Source organism: Ranitomeya imitator, chromosome 3, assembly GCF_032444005.1.
Source record: "Ranitomeya imitator isolate aRanImi1 chromosome 3, aRanImi1.pri, whole genome shotgun sequence".
Taxonomy (NCBI): domain Eukaryota; kingdom Metazoa; phylum Chordata; class Amphibia; order Anura; family Dendrobatidae; genus Ranitomeya; species Ranitomeya imitator.
This window is the reverse complement of record NC_091284.1, coordinates 506,324,752-506,347,701: the sequence shown is the minus strand read 5'-3', so window position 1 is coordinate 506,347,701 and position 22,950 is coordinate 506,324,752. Positions and strand designations below refer to the sequence as shown.

At 43.4% G+C, this 22,950-nt stretch overlaps 1 protein-coding gene across 1 annotated transcript in view; it reads left to right on the top strand.

The window, feature by feature from the left end:
- CFAP47 (cilia and flagella associated protein 47) overlaps positions 1-22,950 on the top strand; it is an 874,184-nt gene that overhangs the window by 11,416 nt on the left and 839,818 nt on the right. Inside the window, exon 3 of the mRNA XM_069757658.1 lies at positions 6,141-6,292. Within this exon, the coding sequence (XP_069613759.1) occupies positions 6,141-6,292 (152 nt within the window). The remainder of the gene's footprint in view (positions 1-6,140; positions 6,293-22,950) is intronic.

Sequence of the window (22,950 nt, the reverse complement as noted above, 5' to 3'; positions counted from 1 at the left end):
CTATGAGAGGCACCAATTCTGACACTTTGCCAAGCTCTTCCCACTTGCCCTGTAGCGGTGGCAAGTGGGGTTCATATTTGTGGGGTTGACGTCACCTTTCTATTATCCGGTGACATGAAGTCCATGGCTTAGTAATGGGGAGGCTTCTATAAGACACCTATTCATTACTAATCCTATAGTTACATGGTAAATAACGACACAGCCAGAATTTTATTTGAAATTAAAACAAAACACACTTTTACTTTTTTATTTAAATATAACAAATGCAGTTATACTCACCTAATATCCATTCCATTAAACCCATCATTTCCTGTAATAAAACAAAAATAAAAAAACAATATCCCTTACCTGTCTGTTGTTCTGTCCCTTTTTGTAATCCATGTCTGGGGATTACTAGCAGCATCAGTGAGCAGTGGTGACCGCATCGAGGTTACCACCGGTCACTGAGTCTGCATTGCAAGCTGGGCCAATGTACTGCGGTGACCTCCCTCTGATGAGACCACCAGTAGCACAGTACTCACAGTAGTGAGAAAAAAATCTCACGGTGCTGAGGCGAATTTACTGCAGTTCAAATTCACCTCAGTGAAATTCTCCCATCTCTAGTAATAAGCTCAGATTCTCATGCGGATCAGTGTCTGGCCCATAGTCCTGAACAGCTCTGGGGAATCATGGGAGGTCATCAAGCGTCCCAGTCCACTAGCCAGACCGCATGGGCCAGGGATTGCCCTGCCGAACACCCAGTCTCCTTTTAATGTGGGAATATCGCTACTCAGACAGCACAGGGTGAGGGTAAAATAGTGTGGCAATGCTTTTTTGAACCACAAAACAGGCAGATAACACATAGAACAGTCCCATCAAAATACCCCAAAATGGTGCACATTACAGAGCCTCACTCTCCTGATCCGCCGGGATAATGGCATCTGTTACTTCAGAGCTTCCAGGGTCAACTACCCCACCTGTGGCATGCACACAGAGAGGAAGTAACAACAAGCGTAGGAAGATGACAGTCCATTCAGATCCAAGGGTCAGAAGACCGGAGGGTCACAACCTGGCTTCATCTTCCAGGGTCGATTACCCCATCTGTGGCACGCACACAGAGAGGAGGTAATGACAATCTTAGGAAGATGACAATCCATTGAGGTACAAGGCCAGTTGACCCAAGCATCACAACCTGTCTTCTCTGAACCTCTCCACGGAGCCAGGTGACTGGCAGGTCCCAATCCTGGTTTGTCTGAATGTATCCATGGTTCAGCGATGGTCAATGGAGCAGATCTGTATTTTTCCAAGCAGGGCCGAGGTCCCCTAGGTTGGCATCCTGTAGAATTGCGTCCCTTGTGATGGAGCCATGATGTATTGGCTGCTGTCCTGTCTCTGGATGTCTTGATGTCTTGGCTGAATCTCTGGCTCTCACAGTCTCTTATGGTACCGTCACACTAAGCGACGCTGCAGCGATACCGACAACGATCCGGATCGCTGCAGCGTCGCTGTTTGGTCGCTGGAGAGCTGTCACACAGACAGCTCTCCAGCGACCAACGATCCCGAGGTCCCCGGTAACCAGGGTAAACATCGGGTTACTAAGCGCAGGGCCGCGCTTAGTAACCCGATGTTTACCCTGGTTACCATCGTAAAAGTAAAAAAACACGCTACATACTTACCTACCGCTGTCTGTCCTCGGCGCTCTGCTTCTCTGCACTCCTCCTGCACTGGCTGTGAGCGCCGGGCAGCCGGAAAGCAGAGCGGTGACGTCACCGCTCTGCTTTCCGGCCGCTGTGCTCACAGCCAGAGCAGGAGGAGTGCAGAGAAGCTGAGCGCCGGGGACAGACAGCGGTAGGTAAGTATGTAGCGGTTGTTTTTTTTACTTTAACGATGGTAACCAGGGTAAACATCGGGTTACTAAGCGCGGCCCTGCGCTTAGTAACCCGATGTTTACCCTGGTTACCAGCGAAGACATCGCTGAATCGGTGTCACACACGCCGATTCAGCGATGTCTGCGGGGAGTCCAGCGACGAAACAAAGTTCTGGACTTTCTTCCCCGACCAGCGACAGCACAGCAGGGGCCTGATCGCTGCTGCCTGTCACACTGGACGATATCGCTAGCCAGGACGCTGCAACGTCACGGATCGCTAGCGATATCGTCTAGTGTGACGGTACCTTTAGAGGCATATCACCTCTTTTTATGTTTAACAAGTGTCCTTCAATCCGGCATCACAGATAAGGGAAAAATTGCGACGACACAGTCACATTGTTTGAATATTTAATCTATTTGCATAGATTTTCCTCCTCTGCTTTAAAAGTCAGCAAACTATCTGGCCTAGACAATGCGTAATTAGCATATCAGTAAACATCACTAATCATCAAGGATAAGATCACAATATGATACATCAAATGAAACTTACAAGTCAATATTACAGGCTTACACAAGCAAAAGTCTGTTTTCTTGACTAACCAGAAAGAAATGTATACATTCAAAAGTCAACATATAGAAACAGTCTATTCTTTGCTTGCTAAAAATAGTCGTCTGGTTAATTAAGATACAATGCTGTGTCATCACAAGCTCATTTACATATAAAAAAACATTGATTTCTGGAATAAGACATCGGATTACAGCTATCAAGGTATCATTTTATTCAGCTTCATTCCATATAGACAGCTTAAGAGGGTTAGTCCTACTGAAAGATTCTCTTTAAAGGTTTGTTCCTCCAAAATTATGTTCTGATAGGTCACAATAAAGCTATGCTATGCAAACCATTTATCAGCCTTAAAAATAGAAAAGACAGATTAGACTTTGTCAAAAAACATCTAAAGAAGCCAGCAAAGTTCTGGAAAAGCTTTCTATGGACAGATGAAACTAAGATCAACCTGTACGAGAATGATGTTTAGAAGAAAGTATGGAGAAGGCTAAAGGTACCGTCACACATAGCGACGCTGCAGCGATACCGACAACGATCCGGATCGCTGCAGCGTCGCTGTTTGGTCGCTGGAGAGCTGTCACACAGACAGCTCTCCAGCGACCAACGATCCCGAGGTCCCCGGTAACCAGGGTAAACATCGGGTAACTAAGCGCAGGGCCGCGCTTAGTAACCCGATGTTTACCCTGGTTACCATCCTAAAAAGTAAAAAAACAAACGCTACATACTTACCTTCCGCTGTCTGTCCTCGGCGCTCTGCTTCTCTGGTCTGGCTGTGAGCGCTGGGCAGCCAGAAAGCAGAGCGGTGACGTCACCGCTCTGCTTTCTGGCTGACCGACGCTCACAGCCAGAGCAGGAGGAGTGCAGAGCACAGCGCTGGAGGACAGACGGCTGTAGGTAAGTATGTAGTGTTTGTTTTTTTACTTTTAGGATGGTAACCAGGGTAAACATCGGGTTACTAAGCGCGGCCCTGCGCTTAGTTACCCGATGTTTACCCTGGTTACCAGCAAAGACATCGCTGAATTGGTGTCACACACGCCGATTCAGCGATGTCTGCGGGGAGTCCAGCGACGAAATAAAGTTCTGGACTTTCTTCCCCGACCAGCGATCTCCCAGCAGGGGCCTGATCGCTGCTGCCTGTCACACTGGACGATATCGCTAGCGAGGACGCTGCAACGTCACGGATCGCTAGCGATATCGTCTAGTGTGACAGTACCTTTAGAACCGCTCATGATTCAAAGCAGAACACATCCTCTGTAAAACATGGTGGAGGCAGTGTGATGGTATGGGCCTGCATGGCTTCCAATGGCAATGGGTCACTAGTGTTTATTGATGTGACTGAATACAGAAGCAGTTGGATGCATTCTGAAGTGTACAGGGCAAAACTTTCCGCTCAGATTCTACCAAAGGCAGCAAGGTTGATTGGACGACGCTTCACAGAACACATGGGCAATGAGCCAAAACATACTGCAAGAGCAACTCAGGAGTTTAAGGCAAAGAAGTGGAATATTCTGCAATAGCCAAGTCAATCACCAGATCTTAATTCAGATGCCTAAGATAGATCTTAAGTCAGAAAGACCAACACACAAGCAACAACTGAAATCAGCTGCAGTAAAGACCTGGCAAAGCATCACCAAGGAGGAAACCCGGCGTTTGGTGACGCCCATGGCTTCCAGACTTCAGGCAGTCATTGCCTACAAAGGATTTTCTACAAAGTATCTAATATATAATTGCCTAGAATACTACTTCCTGCAATTTGTGCCAACTTCCTGTCCGGAGATAATGTCCGGAGCTAATGTCCGGAGCTAATGTCCGGAGATAAGTGACGTCAACAGTGTCCAGTGTCTGATTGGTTGCCGCCTGCTGCGAGCGACCAATCAGAAACGTGCCGTACTGTGACACACTCCGCCCGCCATTTTGGTGTGATTTTTGAATTTTTACCTCACAGCAAGTTTCTACTGCGTGGAGGCGGGCCCAGTGACGTTGCTTTTCAAGCTCCTGCCGAATTTCGTCAAAAAAATGATAATACCATTTACCAAAACTATATATATTTAGTTGTGAAGTGGTTCAGTGACATTTTCACACCAATTTTGAACTTTTGTTTGGTGTTTTCTCCATATACTGCCTATTATTCACTGACTGTTATACTGAGAGACTGCCGTTTATTAACCTCTTCTTTGCCACATTGGGTATATTGCTCTATTATTTGCCACATAAGGACATTGTCCATTATTGCCCAGCAATTTCTCTGCAATATAAACTGCCTATTTATTAATATCTGCATTCCTGCAAAGAACTATTGCCTATTATTAACTGGCTATTTTCCTACTACCTGACACTGCCTCTTATTAACCTGTTGTTTGCCACCACCACGCTTAAAGCTGTTTAGCTTAGCCAACATGAGCTCTAATAGTAAGGATACTAATGACACAGAGCCCAAAGCTGCTGATGGCGCACGTAAGATTAGGTCTGATAGAAAGTATACTAATAATGCAGAGCAAAAAGACGCCGATGCCACACGTAAGCGCAAACAGCGTGCTAACAAGAGTACAGAGGATAGATGCAAGCGCATGGACACTGTTAAGTATACTAATGACACAGAGTCCAAAGCTTATGATGGCGCACGTAAGATCAGGTCTGATATAAAGTATGGTAATGATGCAGAGCGAAAAGCCGCCGATGCCGCACGTAAGCGCAAACAGCGTGCTAAGTCTGATGTCTTTCATCCCTCCCCTCATAAGCATGTTCATGGATCCTGTGTAACTGTACCTTAAATAACAAGAATTGTCAAGAGCTGGTGAGTGCAGCCATTTTTTGTTCTTTCTTACTATTATTTATTAATTGTATTATTCTTACATTTGAATAAATAAAGTATATATGGATTCTAGACTCCCGATTCTTTAGAATCGGGCTGCCATCTAGTTACAAATAATCATTTTATTTATGGTAAAATTAATTTGTCCAATTCCTTTTGAGCCTCTGAAATGAGGAGGCTTTGTATAAAAATTGTTGAAATTTCTAAATGTTTCACAGGATATTTTTGTTCATTCCCTTTAAACTTGAAAGTCTATATTTCAATTACATCTCAGTTGTTTCATTTTAATTCAAAAATAGTGACATGCGGAGCCCAAATTACTGTCACTATCCTAATATTTCTACACTCAACTATATATGTAAAGTAACTGACGTACATAAAATACCTCCGGGTGGGTGGGAGAACTGGAGTCAATTCAGGCAAATTGTGTGATTTCTTTTTAAAAAGTTGCATATGATGAACCAGGGGAAAATGCTGGAAAAGCCACAGTGACATAAAACTAACTACACAATAAAAGAACACCTGACAATAGTAAGTGGATGGCTTGTATAGCGCTGAGAAGTTACTATGGAATTTCCAATAGGACTCTTAGGAATTTCCATTGTAAGGAGTGGACCGACCAAGGATGTTGCAGCTGTTTCTTCACGTGTGATGAGTCATTACATGCTCATTTTCATTTTATTAGCTATGGTAATTATTGTAATGTTCTGTCAGGAGTTTGTATGTTCTCCCCGTGTTTGCGTGGGTTTCCTCTGGGTTCTCCGGTTTCCTCCCACACTCCAAAGACTCGTAATGATAGGGAATCTAGATTGTTAGTCGCAATGGGGGCGGTGCCAATAGTACATGTAAAGCGCTGTGGAATTAATGTGAGTAAAATAAATAAAAAATAAATAATGTTTTCTTATGTTCCTTTTCAGTTCACGCTATATGTACAAAATCCAGAGAAACCGGTAGCTCCCGGGCTTCAAGTGACCGCATCGGTGGAATACCGTCCCATCGAAAAGGAAGATATTCGGAACAAGCTACTGGTTGTTGTTGATGATGATGTCATTGAGGTGCCATTATTGTGGTAAGATATGTACTTTATACTTATTCTCCACTATATTTGTGGGGTCAGTCTAATGAATTCAAAAACTTAACTTTCGGGGAAGATTGAAAAGAAACTGTAATCCACCATTAGTTTTGGGTTTTCTTTTTATAGCATACACCCTGTGATATAAATGACATATTAACTTTACTAGAATTTTTTTTCTTAACATTTTTTCAACTTTACTTGGGCATTTGACCTTGTGGTTTTGATCTTTTACATAATGCTATATTGTGCCTTTGCATGCAAAACTTGTTTTGGCTACTGGCTGCCATGGCGTCTATTCGTTATGCAATCACCAGATTCCACTCTCATGAGAGCCTGCTGTTAAGTCAACACCGGGCCTTGGTTACAGCCACCAGTCACTATGCGCTGAGCAATGCCTGTACTGAGTGGTGACCAAGGTCTGCTCCAGGTTTTCTTTTGGCCCCGGGTGAAAGAGTCTCAGTGGGCCCCTTTAAGCATACCATGATTCGTGATGCCCATATATTGCTCCATTCAGTATGATGGGCCCCATATGTTGCTCCATTCAGTATAATGGGCCTCATATAATGCTCCATGCAGTATAATGGGACCCATGTAGTGTTCCATACAGTGTAACGGACCCCATATATTGCTCCATTCAGTATAACGGACCCCATATATTGCTGCATTCAGTGTAATGGGCTCCATGTATTGCTCCATTCAGTATAATGGGCACATATATTGCTCTATTCAGTATAATGGGCCCCATATATTGCTCCATTCAGTATAATGGGACCCATATAGTGTTCCATACAGTGTAATGGACCCCATATATTGCTCGATTCAGTATAAGGGACCCTATATATTGCTGCATTCAGTATAATGGGCTCCATGTATTGCTCCATTCAGTATAATGGGCCACATATATTGCTCTATTCAGTATAATGGGCCCCATATATTGCTCCATACAGTACAATGGACCCCATATGTAGCTCCATTCAGTATAATGGGTTTCATATATTTCTCCATTCAGTATAATGGACCCCATATAGTGCTCCATACATTAAAAATAAATAAACAAATACTCACTGCTCCAGTCTCTGCAGTTTCCGTTTTTCTCTGCACTGCTCGGCACTGAGGAAGCGCTGTAGTGACATCATCACTCCCTGTAAATGTCACAGAGCTCAGACGCAGAGGAGGAATGATGGGAGAGGTAGTGTCAGTGGATGGCTTCCTCTCTCGTGGATGCCGAAAGAATTAAAAGTATGATGTGGGAGGAGGGGCCCAGTGCCGCCTGGTCTGCCGCCATCGGTGGTACGTCATTGAGTGGGCATCCCCATTTGTCCAGAGACTAGCACTTGCCCTGGTGCGCTGGGTGGTGATGCCGGCCCTGGCGGTTACTGAGGCAGCACTGGCTGGAGGAATAAAGGCAATTTCCTCCTGGCGCAGGGTTCTCAGTGCAGGCACAGTTCAGCTTCAGAACACTATTAACCTGCAGATTAACCCCATTTCTGCAGGTTAATATCATTTTTTTTACATGGCAGGTTTCCTTTAAATACAATAATAGCTTATAGTTGTCACTAAAACCACCAGCACGTTGGTAAAAACCTGGTAGACCACATTATTTTATCCGTAAAAACAGATATTGTGCCATTTAAATCTGAAATCTATGTGGGTTATTGCAGGGGTTTTCCTGTTTTATATACAAAGCTTTTTTCATGTATAAACATAATATAATATCTTTCAGGATCTGTATTCTGTGAATGAATATTCACTATTTACATCCATATGCTAAAAACTTGACTTGATGTCTGACTATCATACAGTTGTATTCAAAATTATTCACCCCCCATTGCTAATTAGCTTCATTAGCCTCATGTACAAATTCTCTACTTGCGCCAATAAACTAATAGCACAAGAACAATTTAATTATCTTAACACAATTAATATAAGTGGTTTCTCTAAATTCAGCACAAAATGCCACTTTTACTGATTAATGTAGACTACTGCAGAACAGAATCCCCCTCATGGCAAGGGGCACATGGCATCTTTTAGGCCCTGCCACTGAATTTTCGCATTAGGAACACTCCGGCCTTCATTTTCCTAAGGCGGCCTTGCCGTCATGCTTACTGTGGCTCCACCACTTCTTACTCTATACTGTTAATAAGTATATAAAGAATTAGCATGTTCTTCTTTTAACTGCTTCATATTTTCTGAGCAGGATTTTGATAAGTAAACTACAGACATTGTCACTTTGCGCTGTTATGCTGATTAACATTATACCTGGAGTGAAGAAATCCATCTTGTGGTTCTTGTGTAATCAGTGTTAGAAGTTTTCAGTTTATGAGATGCCTGTGCTATACGGCGGGACCGTGGAATATTCTATGCATTACATAAAATAGGGGGCAGGTCACTGAGGAATCAGTAACCTGTCATAAGCCATACAGATGCATATGTAAGTAGAGCACCACTGGAAGACCCCCCACAGGCCGCCCTGAAGCACGAGAATCTCATTAACTGAAAACTACAAATAAAGACTAAACAACCACAAGGCAGATTTCATCAACCAAGGTATCATTGTAATCAGTATTACGGTGCCGACCTGACACTGTCTGTAGGTTACTAAGTACAATCCTGCTGATAGGTTTGCTTTAAAAAGGTAATATACCACAGAAATTTGGGGATTCTGTTCTGAGGAACGATGAAAGTAAAGTGGAACTATGAAGTCCATGGATCGGCGGTATATCTGGAAAAAAAAGAATGAAGCATACGCTGACAAGAACATCCTGCTGACACTAACGCATCATTGCGACCCCGTGATGCTCTGGGCTTGGAAACCCAAAGAATAATAATTAACCGGAGGTTATTTAACAGAGTAAGAGTCTTCAGAACTGCTGCTGGAAGCAAAGCTAGTGTCTGGCTATGCATCTCATTTGCAGCAGGTTATAACATGCCAAAAACTATAGCTGTACTATGTGCTAAAGAGGCTTGTTGTGAAAGGGTTGAATAATTCTGAGGCAGCAGTAGTCAGTAAAAGTGGCATTTTGCATGGAATTTGGAGAAACTATTGTTGTGTTAGTTGTACTGAGGCATTACAAGTCATATTGTTTGATTGTTTTATTGCAAACAGCAGAAAGTTTGTAGATTTTGCTAAGAAATCGAATTTACAATGGGGATTGAGTCAATATGATTACAACTGTAATTAAACTGCAGAAAAGGATTAAAGGTACTGTCACACTAGACGATATCGCTAGCGATCCGTGACGTTGCAGCGTCCTGGCTAGCGATATCGTCCAGTGTGACAGGCAGCAGCGATCTGGCCCCTGCTGTGATGTCGCTGGTCGGGGAAGAAAGTCTAGAACTTTGTTTCGTCGCTGGATCTCCCGCTGACATTGCTGAATCGGCGTGTGTGACGCCGATTCAGCGATGTCTTCGCTGGTAACCAGGGTAAACATCGGGCTACTAAGCGCAGGGCCGCGCTTAGTAACCCGATGTTTACCCTGGTTACCATCGTTAAAGTAAAAAAAACAACCACTGCATACTTACCTACCGCTGTCTGTCCCCGGCGCTCTGCTTCTCTGCACTCCTCCTGCACTGACTGTGAGCACAGCGGCCGGAAAGCACAGCGGTGACGTCACCGCTCTGCTTTCCGGCTGCCCGGCGCTCACAGCCAGAGCAGAGAAGCACAGCGCCGGGGACAGACAGCGGTAGGTAAGTATGTAGTGGTTGTTTTTTTTACTTTAACGATGGTAACCAGGGTAAACATCGGGTTACTAAGCGCGGCCCTGCGCTTAGTAACCCGATGTTTACCCTGGTTACCCGGGGACCTCGGGATCGTTGGTCGCTGGAGAGCTGTCTGTGTGACAGCTCTCCAGCGACCAAACAGCAATGCTGCAGCGATCCGGATCGTTGTCGGTATCGCTGCAGCGTCGCTTAGTGTGACGGTACCTTAAAGGGACACTGTCACCTGAATTTGGAGGGAACAATCTTCAGCCATGGAGGCGGGGTTTTTGGGTGTTTGATTCACCCTTTCCTTACCCGCTGGCTGCATGCTGGCTGCAATATTGGATTGAAGTTCATTCTCTGTCCTCCGTAGTACATGCCTGCACCAGGCAATCTTGCCTTGCACAGGCGTGTACTATGGAGGACAGAGAATGAACTTCAATCCAATATTGCAGCCAGCATGCAGCCAGCGGGTAAGGAAAGGGTGAATCAAACACCCAAAAACCCCGCCTCCATGGCTGAAGATTGTTCCCTCCAAATTCAGGTGACAGTGTCCCTTTAACACCGCGCTAACCTGAGATGGAGTGGCTACTATAGAGGTAATGGATCAGTGGATATTGTGCAGTTATCAATAGCTGGAGTACTCACTCGTACTAGGGATGATGTTCACATCTGTGAGGACCGTGCAGGTAGATTTATGTGTGACAATGGACAAGTGAGATAGCTAAAAAGATGAATAAGAAATGGTGTTACATATTCGTATTAGTTTTTGAAACTTACGGCTGGCACCTGACTGGGTAATGATTGTACTCACTAATACTGAAAACAGATATGCTTGGTCTCTGTGGGGTCAGCAGAGGATTTAAGCGTTTACCAGTAGAGGATGCTGAGGAAAAAATATATAATATATATATATATATATATATATATATATATATATATATATATATATATATATATATATATATATATGATAAACAGCTACCAATTTATCCAGTCAGGTGCCAGCCGTAAGTTTTAAAAACTAATACGAATACGTAACACCATTTCTTATTCATCTTTTTAGCTATCTCACTTGTCCATTGTCACACCTAAATCTACCTGCAGGGTCCTCACAGACGTGAACATCATCCCTAGTACGAGTGAATACTCCAGCTATTGATAACTACACACAATATCCACTGATCCATTACCTCTACAGTAGCCACTCCATCTCAGGTTAGCGCGGTGTTAATCCTTTTCTGCAGTTTAATTTCATTACTCACAGGGATCCACACAAAACCTGTCTAATCACCAACTGCTTCTGGACTGTGGCCTCCTCGGGTGAGAAGCGCCAGCGTATATCCTCTTTTTCTACCATGATTACAACTGTAGGTGCATAGCGTCTAACAAGAAACAGGTGCTATGCTTCATGTGCGGCCTAGTTCTGTTGGCCATACGGACCGCCAGGCTTCTACTCTTTGGATGAAAGCATTAGTGTTTCTAGTTACTGCCAGCAAGCGGGGATCCTGAAAAGTCTGGAGAACTTAATGCAGAAAGTATACCTTCATTTTAATCAATGACTAAGCTCTACTTGCATGAAATCAGACAACCATTTTAGACATAAGAAGATGGAAACATGGAGGAATGCGTGATTTATGATGCTGGGAATTTGAGCTATGCCCAACTACATTAATAATACTTGAAAGTGAGAAAGAAGGTAATTTTACCTGACTGCAAATGAATGAAGTGGAAACACTGTTGATCAAATATTAATATTAATGTCCTTCCACATTTCACTGGTTTAAATAGAGTCATTATTTAATAATTCATTTTAAGCACTATCAGAATAACAGATGTCTTCCAGTAATTCTTAATTTTAGACATATTTAGGTTGTTTCTTTGGTGAAGAAGTTAATTCCTGCTTGCTATAATTCACTCTTGCAAGTACTTGAGTTAATGAAATTGGACGCCGTTCTGAGGCACTATCACTTCTGTCACAGCTGTCCGCTATCTCCTCCTGGTATCCATTATTACTGTAGTTGGATAGTTTCTACATTCATTGCTATACACACTACCCTTACCTACTGATCATTCACTTATGCATTATAGGCTCAGGGAATTGGCAAATCCTCTTGTGTTTCCCCTTAAATGTGTGCTTCAGGAATCTACTATATAATTGTCTAAGGGTCACTTCCGTCTTTCTGTCCTTCTGTCTGTCTGTCTGTCACGGATATTCATTGGTCGCGGCCTCTGTCATGGAATCCAAGTCGCTGATTGGTCGCGGCAAAACAGCCACGACCAATCAGCGACGGGCACAGTCCGGAAGAAAATGGCCACTCCTTCCTCCCCGCAGTCACTGCCCGGCGCCCGCATACTCCCCTCCAGTCACCGCTCACATAGGGTTAATGCCGGCGGTAACGGACCGCGTTACGCTGCGGGTAACTCACTCCGTTACCGCTGCTATTAACCCTGTGTGACCAAGTTTTTACTATTGATGTTGCCTATGCAGCGTCAATAGTAAAAACATCTAATGTTAAAAATAATAAAAAAATAAAAAATCATTATACAATCACCTTCCACCGCCTTTCCCGCTCGTCGCGACGCTCCGGTGACCGCTCCATGCAACCGGCAGGTTCCGGTGGCAATGATGGTATGTGACAATGACCTGCCATGACGTCACGGTCATGTGACCATGACGTCATCACACCCTGGGACCGGAAGCTGCCGCGCGGTGACAGAACTACAACGGGCCCTCAGATCAGAAGGTGAGTATGTTTATTTTTTATTTTTTAACCTGTAACATATGTGGCTGGGCAGTATACTATGTGGCTGGGCAATATACTATGTAGCTGGGCAATATACTATGTGGCTGAGCAATATACTACGTGGTTCTGTGCTGTATAGTACATAACTGTGCAATATACTACGTGGCTATGTAATATACTACGTGGCTGGGCAATATACTATGTCACTGGGCAATATACTATGTAACTGGGCAATATACTATGTAACTGGGCAATATACTACGTGGCTGGGCAATATACTACGTGGACTGTGCAATATACTACGTAGCTGGGCAATATACTACGTGGCTGGGCAATATACTACGGGGGCTGTGCAATATACTACGTAGCTAGGCAATATACTATGTGGCTGGGCAATATACTACGTGGGCTGTGCAATATACTACGTAGCTGGGCAATATACTATGTGGCTGGACAATATACTATGTGGCTTGGCAATATACTATGTGGCTGGGCAATATACTATGTGGCTGGGCAATATACTATGTGGCTTGGCAATATACTACGTGGCTGGGCAATATACTACGTGGCTGGGCAATATACTACGTGGACATGCATATTCTAGAATACCCGATGCGTTAGAATCGGGCCACCATCTAGTAAAAAAATAAATGGCTAAATAAAATACCATTATAAATAATTTCCTGTTATGAAAAGAGAAAGAAGCGGAATGCACTCACCAATCTTCAAAAAATAGCAGCTTTATTGAGTCTTCATAAGAAAAACTTCATGACCCGGGAAAGAGGAGTGGAGCTCAGGCGAGCAGGAGGAGACGACTGCCGTTTTGCGCAGTGCTGGCGCTTCAACGGGTCAAAGCGCCAGCACTGCGCAAAACGGCCGTCGTCTCCTCCTGCCCGCCTGAGCTCCACTTCTCTTCCCCCGACCATGAAGTTTTTCTTATGAAGACTCAATAAAGCTGCTATTTTTTGAAGATTGGTGAGTGCATTCCGCTTCTTTCTCTTTTCATTACATGGAATACAATTGTGACAATGGAGTTGCACCCGTGATCTTTCTGGTTATGGCTGTCTTATATTAAGACTCATCATACACACTGGCTTTTCAACTAACACATTTTTTGACAGTGCCGTTCATTTTTTTCTTTTTTGTTTCTACTATAAATAATTTCCTGATGCTCATCCATTGCATATTTAGGAACCAAACGTAGCTGCTCTCCTTCATGCCTTTTTGATTTAAGCGTCAAACCATTGTTTAGTTTGGTCGAGTCTACCTTATCAAATTGGAGAGATGTCCCGGTTTCATGGTACAGTAGAGTCAACCTTATAAAAATGATAATTCTTCCCAAAGTCCTATACCTTTTCCAAACCCTCCCAATAGACATTTCTCAACAATTTTTTCAAAAACTCAAAAATATAATTTCAAAATTTCTGTGGGCAGAAAAAACCCATAGGATAAATCATAAAACCTAGATAAAATCAAGATGTAGAGTGGGTTTGGATCTCCCTGATTTTGAAAGATATAGATTATCAATCCACATATCAAGAGTGATTGAGCTGCAATTCCCTTGTCCCACAAAACTCTGGGTTCTACTTGAGTTGAACGATCTTCATGATGGCTTCTAACACTACCTATGGCCCACCCCATTTAATAGATTTAAATACAATAATATCACGAACCCGTACACTATGACCACCTTCAGATTATGGCACAAAACAAATAAAAAAATGAATCTTATTCCAAATATATGCAAAGCCACTCCTATCTTGCATTTGATCCCCCAATAATTATAGATCTCTTAAGACGAAAATTAGGCTCTCAATTCCCTTCAGAAACATGCCGATTTACTGTACAAAAACATATGTATGAGCAAGGACAAGATCAGCTCACTCACTAAAAACCTTCACTTGAAAGATGAGGAAATTCAAACTCTACAGGAAGTAACAAAACTTTATCTCCCAGACATTTCTACCTCAGCACCTGATCCGCCAATTCTTAAACTATTTATGAACACAAAAGGAAAGGGAAAAATGATAGCCAAAATAAGTAAGAACCTAACCCAAACACAGGAGATCCTAGATTTCATAAAATAATGGGAATTAGAACTAAACACAACATTTCTCCCAGAAGAAATTCATACAATCTTCAAAAACATCCACTGTCTAACATCTTCATTGAGATTCCAAGAACTTAACTATAAAATCATATCAAGATGCTATAAAACACCTGACATATTGAATAAAATGGACAGCTCAATCTCCCCTCTTTGTTGGAGATGCACCAAAGAGAAGGGTTCTCCAACTCATATTTGGTTGGAATGCACAAAAATTAAAAGTTTCTGGGAGAGAGTTAGAGAGCATATAAAGAATATAAAGAAAATAAAACCTTAAATGTAGACATCCCATTAACGTCAAGTTTTATTCTATTCAATCTGGATCCTTCAAATTTACACTTTAAAAAAGGCTCGCTGATACCTCACCTGCTCAACGCAGCTAAAATAACTATCACAAGACACTGGAAAGATGTAGAGACCCCTACCTGCAAAGAATGGATAAGAGAATCCAACCAAATCGGTATATATAAGAAAACTAGACTTTCAGGATCTAAAAACCTAACGACTCTAAACGCATGGATAACCTGGTTGAATGCCTCAGATGATCACCAAATAAGCACAACCGGTAATCCTTAACTTCTGTCTTCCTACAAATTTCTTTTGTTATTCCCTTTTTTCTCTCTTTACATTTAGCTTGTTCTGTAATGTTCATGCCTTGATTTGAGTTTGATCTCCCAAATCGCTTAGTTAATCTCTATATTTTAAGCAGGACTCCCTACCCTTCCCTTTCCTTCCCGTGTCCCTCCCCACCACTGCCCCTTGTTTTTTAAACTCTTCTTCCAACTCTTTTAGTACGCAAATCCGCAGCCTTACAGTGTTATCGTTGTGGTTTATTAAGATTTTTTTTTTCTTTTACTATTTCTGGAAAATATTTACCCATTTTTCCTTTCCTGTTATATTATTGAAATTTTCTAAATAAAGAATATATAAAAAAAAAAATGTCCGAAATATATTTCATTAGTCAATCACACATGTTTTATCTAGGAGGCTAATCGCTAGCATATTGATATGGCTAGCACGTTGTTATACTGGCAAAAAACTGTCCAACCGCTCTCCATTCATGTGTGCGAAGATGTGCTCCCAGTGGATATTTAGAACTAAATACCAGCAGTGCTAAAGATAAAAACACACAGCTTTTCATATTACATTTCTGATATAAAATGTAATATGATATTACTTGGAAGTAGGTGGAAAAGGTAATTTCCAGGACACAACAGTTACTTGTTAGTATTCACAGAGACAGAGTGGACAGCAGTGTGAGCAGCATCTTCTTACCTCAGCATCCCCAGTACCTCCAGCATTAATTCAGAAAAATAGGTTGAACAGCAGCAGGTCTGGACTCTTCTTACCTCAGCACCATGGTATTCCCAGTATTAGATGAAAAAGACACAGTGGATAACAGTGTGAGCAGCCTCTTCTTACTGCAGCACTCACAGCAGTGTGAGTTCCCTCTTCTTACCTCAGCACTCCTACTTTTTCAAATATTTGATCAGAAAGACAGTGTGGACAGCATTGTTAAAAGCCTTTTCATATCTCAGCACCTGTGGCATTTCCATTAATAGATTAGATAGTAGTGATGAGCAAACGTGCTCGGATAAGGTGCTATCCGAGCACGCTCGTGTCTTAATCAAGTATTTTCTGGCACACTGAAAATACTCGGTTAGTACACGAGCACGCTCGGATAGCACCTTATCTAAATCTGTAAATGGAAATACCACAGATGCTGAGGTATGAAAAGGCTTTTATCAATACTGTCCACACTGTCTTTCTGATCAAATATTTGAATTAGTAGGGGTGCTGAGGTAAGAAGAGGCAACTCACACTGCTGTCCACCCTTTGTTTCTGATTCTAATACTTGAGACATCAAGGGTGCTAAAGAAACACCTTATCCGAACACGCTCACTCATCGCTATTAGATAGCCATATTGGACAGCTGTGTAAGCAGCCTCTTCTTGCTCAGCACTCCTGATATCTCCAGGAATAGATCAGAAAGACAAGGCTAAATAGTTGTACAAGAAACGTCTAATTTCCTCAGCACACCTGGAATTTCAAATGTTAGAACAGAAAGACAGGGTATACAGCAGTGTGAGCAGCCTCTTCTTACCTCAGCACTCCCGGTATCTACTTGAATAGAACAGATGGACACAATGGACTGTGGTGTAAGCAGATTCTTCTTACCTCAGCACTCCACATATCTCCTTGACTAGATCAGATAGACATGGTAGACAGCAGTGTAAGCAGCTTCTTCTTACCTTAGAACCTCTGGGATTTCCAGCATTAGATCAGTATGACAAGGTGCACAGAAGTGTGACTGGCCTCTACTTAACTCAGCACCCCTGCTATTTCAAATATATGGTCAGAAAGGCAGGGAGGGTGGAAAGCAGTGTGACCATCTTTTTTACCTCACCATCCCTGGTATCTCCTAGATAGATCAGATAAACAAAGTATATTTCAGTGTGAGTGGCCTCTTGTTAGCTAAGCATCTTTGTTATTTCTAGCAATAGATCAGATACACAGGATGGACAGTAGAGTGAGTAACCTCTTATTACCTTAGCATTCCTGGTATCTCTAGCAATAGATGTGAAAGACAGGGTGGACAGCAGTGTGAGCAGACTCTTTTTATTTTAGCACTCCTAATATCATTAGTAATACAATAGCTAGACATGGTGCACAGAAGTTTGGTGTGATCATCCTATGCTTATCTCAGCACCCCTGTTATATCCAGGAGTAGCTCAAAATATCCACTGGGAGCACCTCTTCCTACACATGAAAGGGATGGCAGAGTTTCCCACTGCATATTCTCAAAGGCATCTATGTTGCTAACATTTAGGAAAGGTTTCGGTCAGGGTAACAAGGTTTTTAATTCTATGCTCTTTACCTCCCTAGACCAAACAATTGTGTTTTGTTAATTAAAGATATTTAGGATCCTCTTTGTCTTTCCAGAAGTCTTTTGAAGACTAGCACTTCTTGAAGGTTTCTTGTGCATGATGCTAGCCCCACATCGGCAGGGAGTAGGGTATGAACCTTGGATTTGCAATGCATATGGAGGGCGTGACTTGGTTATTGGTAAAAATTGTTTGCAAGCCTCAGTCACGTATCTCCTGGACAGTTAGTTGTCAAAGGTTGCAAGTGTGTATTACCTGTTGTGGATTCTGTTTTTGGGCTCCCTCTGGTGGTTACTGATGGTACTGGGTGACTTGTGTTTTCTGCGGTCTCTGGTGTCCACCTGTTCTATCAGGATATGGGAGTTTCCTATTTAACCTGGCTTTCTTGTCATTTCCTCGCCGGCTATCAATGTAATCAGTGTGTCTTGTTACCTCTGCTTCCCGCTTCTGTAAATCTTCAGGACAAGCTAAGTTTTTGATTTTCCTGTTCCACGTTTTGCTTAATATTTTGTCTTAGTCCAGCTTGCAGATATGTGATTCCTTTTTGCTGGTTGCTCTATTGGGCTGATATTACTCCTCATGTTCCATGAGTTGGCACATGAGTTCAAGTAATTTCAGGATGGTTTTTTGTAGGGTTTTTCGCTGACCGCGCAGTTCACTTTTGTATCCTCTGCTATCTAGCTTTAGCGGGCCTCATTTTGCTGAATTTGTTTTCATAACTACGTATGTGCTTTCCTCTCATTTCACCGTCATTACATGTGGGGGGCTGCTATTTCTGTGGGGTGTTCTCTGGAGGCAAGAAAGGTCTGTGTTTCTTCTAATAGGGGAAGTTAGTCCTTCGGCTGGCGCGAGACGTCTAGAATCATCGTAGGCACGTTCCCCGGCTACAGCTAGTTGTGTGTTGAGGTTCAGGATCGCGGTCAGCTCAGTTTCCATCACCCTAGAGCTTGTTTTGTTTTTTGTGCTTGTCCTTTTGTGATCCCCTGCCATTGGGATCATGACAGTATAGCCGGCCCTAAAGTGGTATCGTATTGGCTGAAGTGGGAGGAAAAGTAGTCTGAGGAAGTTTTTTTTTTTTTTTTTCCCCCTCAGAGTTTGCTGCCTAGCATTAATTGCAGCCTGGCTGCGTCTCACCTCCTCTTAATCCTTGAATGGCTCTGCCCTCAGCTGTTTATCATGGACGTCCAGAGTTTGGCTTCCAGCCTGAATAATCTTGCTGCTAAGGTTCAAAATATACAAGATTTTGTTGTACATGCTCCTATGTCTGAACCTAGAATTCCTGTCCCAGAGTTTTTTTCTGGAGATAGATCTAGTTTTCTGAATTTTAGGAACAATTGCAAGTTGTTTCTTTCTTTGAAATCTCGCTCCTCTGGAGACCCTGCTCAGCAAGTCAAAATTGTTATATCTTTCCTGCGGGGTGACCCTCAGAATTGGGCATTTGCATTGGCACCAGGGGATCCTGCGTTGCTCAATGTGGATGCGTTTTTTCTGGCATTGGGTTTGCTCTATGAGGAACCTAACCTAGAGATTCAGGCTGAAAAAGCTTTATTGGCTCTCTCTCAGGGGCAAGATGAAGCAGAAATATATTGTCAGAAATTTCGGAAATGGTCGGTGCTTACTCAGTGGAATGAGTGCGCCCTGGCTGCAAGATTCAGAGATGGCCTTTCTGAGGCCATTAAAGATGTTATGGTGGGGTTCCCTGTGCCTACAGGTCTGAATGAGTCTATGACTATGGCTATTCAGATTGATCGGCGTTTACGGGAGCGCAAACCTGTGCACCATTTGGCGGTGTCTTCTGAACAGGCACCTGAGACAATGCAATGTGATAGAATTCAGTCCAGAAGTGAACGGCAAAACTATAGGCGGAAAAATGGGTTGTGTTTTTATTGTGGTGATTCAGCTCATGCTATATCAGCATGCTCTAAACGCACAAAAAAGGTTGATAAGTCTGTTGCCATTAGTACTTTACAGTCTAAGTTCATTCTGTCTGTGACTCTGATTTGTTCATTATCAGCCATTTCCGTCGATGCCTATGTGGATTCAGGCACTGCCCTGAGTCTTATGGATTGGTCATTTGCCAACCGCTGTGGGTTTAGTCTGGAGCCTCTGGAAGTCCCTATCCTTTGAAAGGAATTGACTCTACACCTTTGGCTATGAACAAACCTCAGTACTGGACACAAGTGACCATGCGTATGACTCCCGTTCATCAGGAGGTGATTCGCTTCCTGGTACTGTATAATTTACATGATGTCTTAGTGCTTGGTCTGCCATGGTTACAAACTCATAACCCAGTCTTGGACTGGAAAACAATGTCTGTGTTAAGCTGGGGATGTCAGGGGGTTCATGATGATGCACCTCCGATTTCTATCGCTTCATCTACTCCTTCTGAGGTTCCTGTATTTTTGTCTGATTATCGGGATGTTTTTGAGGAGTCTAAGCTCAATTCGCTTCCTCCTCACAGGGATTGCGATTGTGCTATAGATTTGATTCCTGGCAGTAAATTTCCTAAAGGACGTTTGTTCAATCTGTCAGTGCCAGAGCAAACTGCTATGCGGGATTATGTTAAGGAGTCCTTGGAAAAGGGACATATCCGTCCATCTTCGTCCCCTTTGGGAGCAGGTTTTTTTTTGTGGCCAAAAAAGATGGTTCCTTGAGGCCTTGTATAGATTACCGTCTTTTGAATAAGATTACAGTCAAATATCAGTATCCTTTGCCATTGTTGACTGATTTGTTCGCTCGCATTAAGGGGGCTAAATGGTTCACTAAGATTGATCTTCGGGGTGCGTATAATCTTGTGCGGATAAAGCAGGGTGATGAGTGGAAAACCGCATTTAATACGCCTGAGGGCCATTTTGAGTATTTGGTGATGCCTTTTGGACTTTCTAATGCTCCTTCTGTCTTCCAGTCCTTTATGCACGATATTTTCCGTGAATATCTGGATAAATTTATGATTGTGTATTTGGATGATGTTTTGGTTTTTTCTGATGACTGGGAGTCCCATGTTCAGCAGGTCAGGAAGGTGTTTCAGGTCCTGCGGGCCAATTCTTTGTTTGTAAAGGGTTCTAAATGTCTTTTTGGAGTCGAGAAGATTTCTTTTTTGGGGTATATTTTTTCCCCTTCTACTATTGAGATGGATCCCGTCAAGGTTCAGGCTATTTGTGACTGGACGCAGCCTACATCTCTTAAGAGTCTACAGAAGTTCTTGGGCTTTGCTAATTTTTATCGTCGTTTCATAACTAATTTTTCTAGTGTTGTTAAGCCTTTGACGGATTTGACTAAGAAGGGTGCTGATGTTGCTGATTGGTCTCCTGCGGCTGTGGAGGCCTTTCAGGAACTTAAGCGCCGGTTTTCTTCTGCTCCTGTGTTGCGTCAGCCAGATGTTTCGCTTCCTTTTCAGGTTGAGGTTGATGCTTCCGAGATTGGAGCGGGGGCGGTTTTGTCGCAGAGAAGCTCCGATTGCTCAGTGATGAAGCCATGTGCGTTCTTTTCTAGAAAGTTTTCGCCCACTGAGCGGAATTATGATGTTGGTAATCGGGAGCTTTTGGCCATGAAGTGGGCATTTGAGGAGTGGCGTCATTGGCTTGAGGGTGCTAGACATCGTGTGGTGGTCTTGACTGATCACAAAAATCTGATTTACCTTGAGTCTGCCAAGCGTCTGAATCCTAGACAGGCTCGTTGGTCACTGTTTTTCTCCCGTTTCGATTTTGTGGTTTCATACCTGCCAGGTTCAAAGAATGTGAAGGCGGATGCTCTTTCTAGGAGTTTTGTGCCTGACTCCCCTGGAAATTCTGAGCCCACTGGTATCCTTAGGGATGGGGTGATTTTGTCGGCTGTCTCCCCAGACTTGCGACGTGCTTTGCAGGAGTTTCAGGCGGATAGACCTGATCGTTGTCCGCCTGAAAGACTGTTTGTTCCGGATAATTGGACCAGTAGAGTCATCTCCGAGGTCCATTCTTCTGCGTTGGCAGGTCATCCTGGAATATTTGGTACTAGAGACTTGGTGGCCAGGTCTTTTTGGTGGCCTTCCTTGTCGAGGGATGTGCGTTCTTTTGTGCAGTCTTGTGAAGTTTGCGCTCGGGCTAAGCCTTGCTGTTCTCGGGCCAGTGGATTGTTGTCACCTTTGCCTATCCCGAAGAGGCCTTGGACGCACATTTCCATGGACTTTATTTCGGATCTCCCCGTCTCTCAAAAAATGTCCGTCATCTGGGTTGTGTGTGACCGCTTTTCTAAGATGGTTCATCTGGTACCCTTGCCTAAGTTACCTTCCTCCTCTGAGTTGGTCCCTCTGTTTTTTCAGAACGTGGTTCGTTTGCATGGGATTCCGGAGAACATCGTTTCTGACAGGGGATCCCAGTTTGTGTCTAGATTTTGGCGTACGTTCTGTGCTAAGATGGGCATTGATTTGTCCTTTTCGTCTGCATTCCATCCTCAGACGAATGGCCAGACGGAACGAACTAATCAGACCTTGGAAACTTATTTAAGGTGTTTTGTTTCTGCTGATCAAGATGACTGGGTTACCTTTTTGCCGCTTGCCGAATTTGCCCTTAATAATCGGGCTAGTTCTGCTACCTTGGTTTCTCCTTTCTTTTGTAATTCGGGGTTTCATCCTCGTTTTTCCTCTGGTCAGGTGGAGCCTTCTGATTGTCCTGGAGTGGACATGGTGGTGGATAGGTTGCATCAGATTTGGAGTCATGTGGTGGACAATTTGAAGTTGTCCCAGGAGAGGGCTCAGCAGTTTGCTAATCGCCGTCGCCGCGTGGGTCCTCGACTTCGTGTTGGGGACTTGGTGTGGTTGTCTTCTCGTTTTGTTCCTATGAAGGTCTCTTCTCCTAAGTTCAAGCCTCGGTTCATCGGTCCCTATAGGATCTTGGAAATTCTTAACCCTGTGTCGTTTCGTTTGGATCTCCCGGCATCATTTGCTATTCATAATGTGTTCCATCGGTCGTTGTTGCGGAGGTATGAGGTACCTGTTGTTCCTTCGCTTGAACCTCCTGCTCCGGTGCTGGTGGAGGGAGAGTTGGAGTATGTTGTGGAGAAGATCTTGGATTCTCGTGTTTCCAGACGGAAACTCCAGTATTTGGTCAAGTGGAAGGGTTATGGTCAGGAGGATAATTCTTGGGTGGTTGCCTCTGATGTTCATGCTGCTGATTTGGTTTGTGCATTTCATAGGGCTCATCCTGGTCGCCCTGGTGGTTCTCGTGAGGGTTCGGTGAC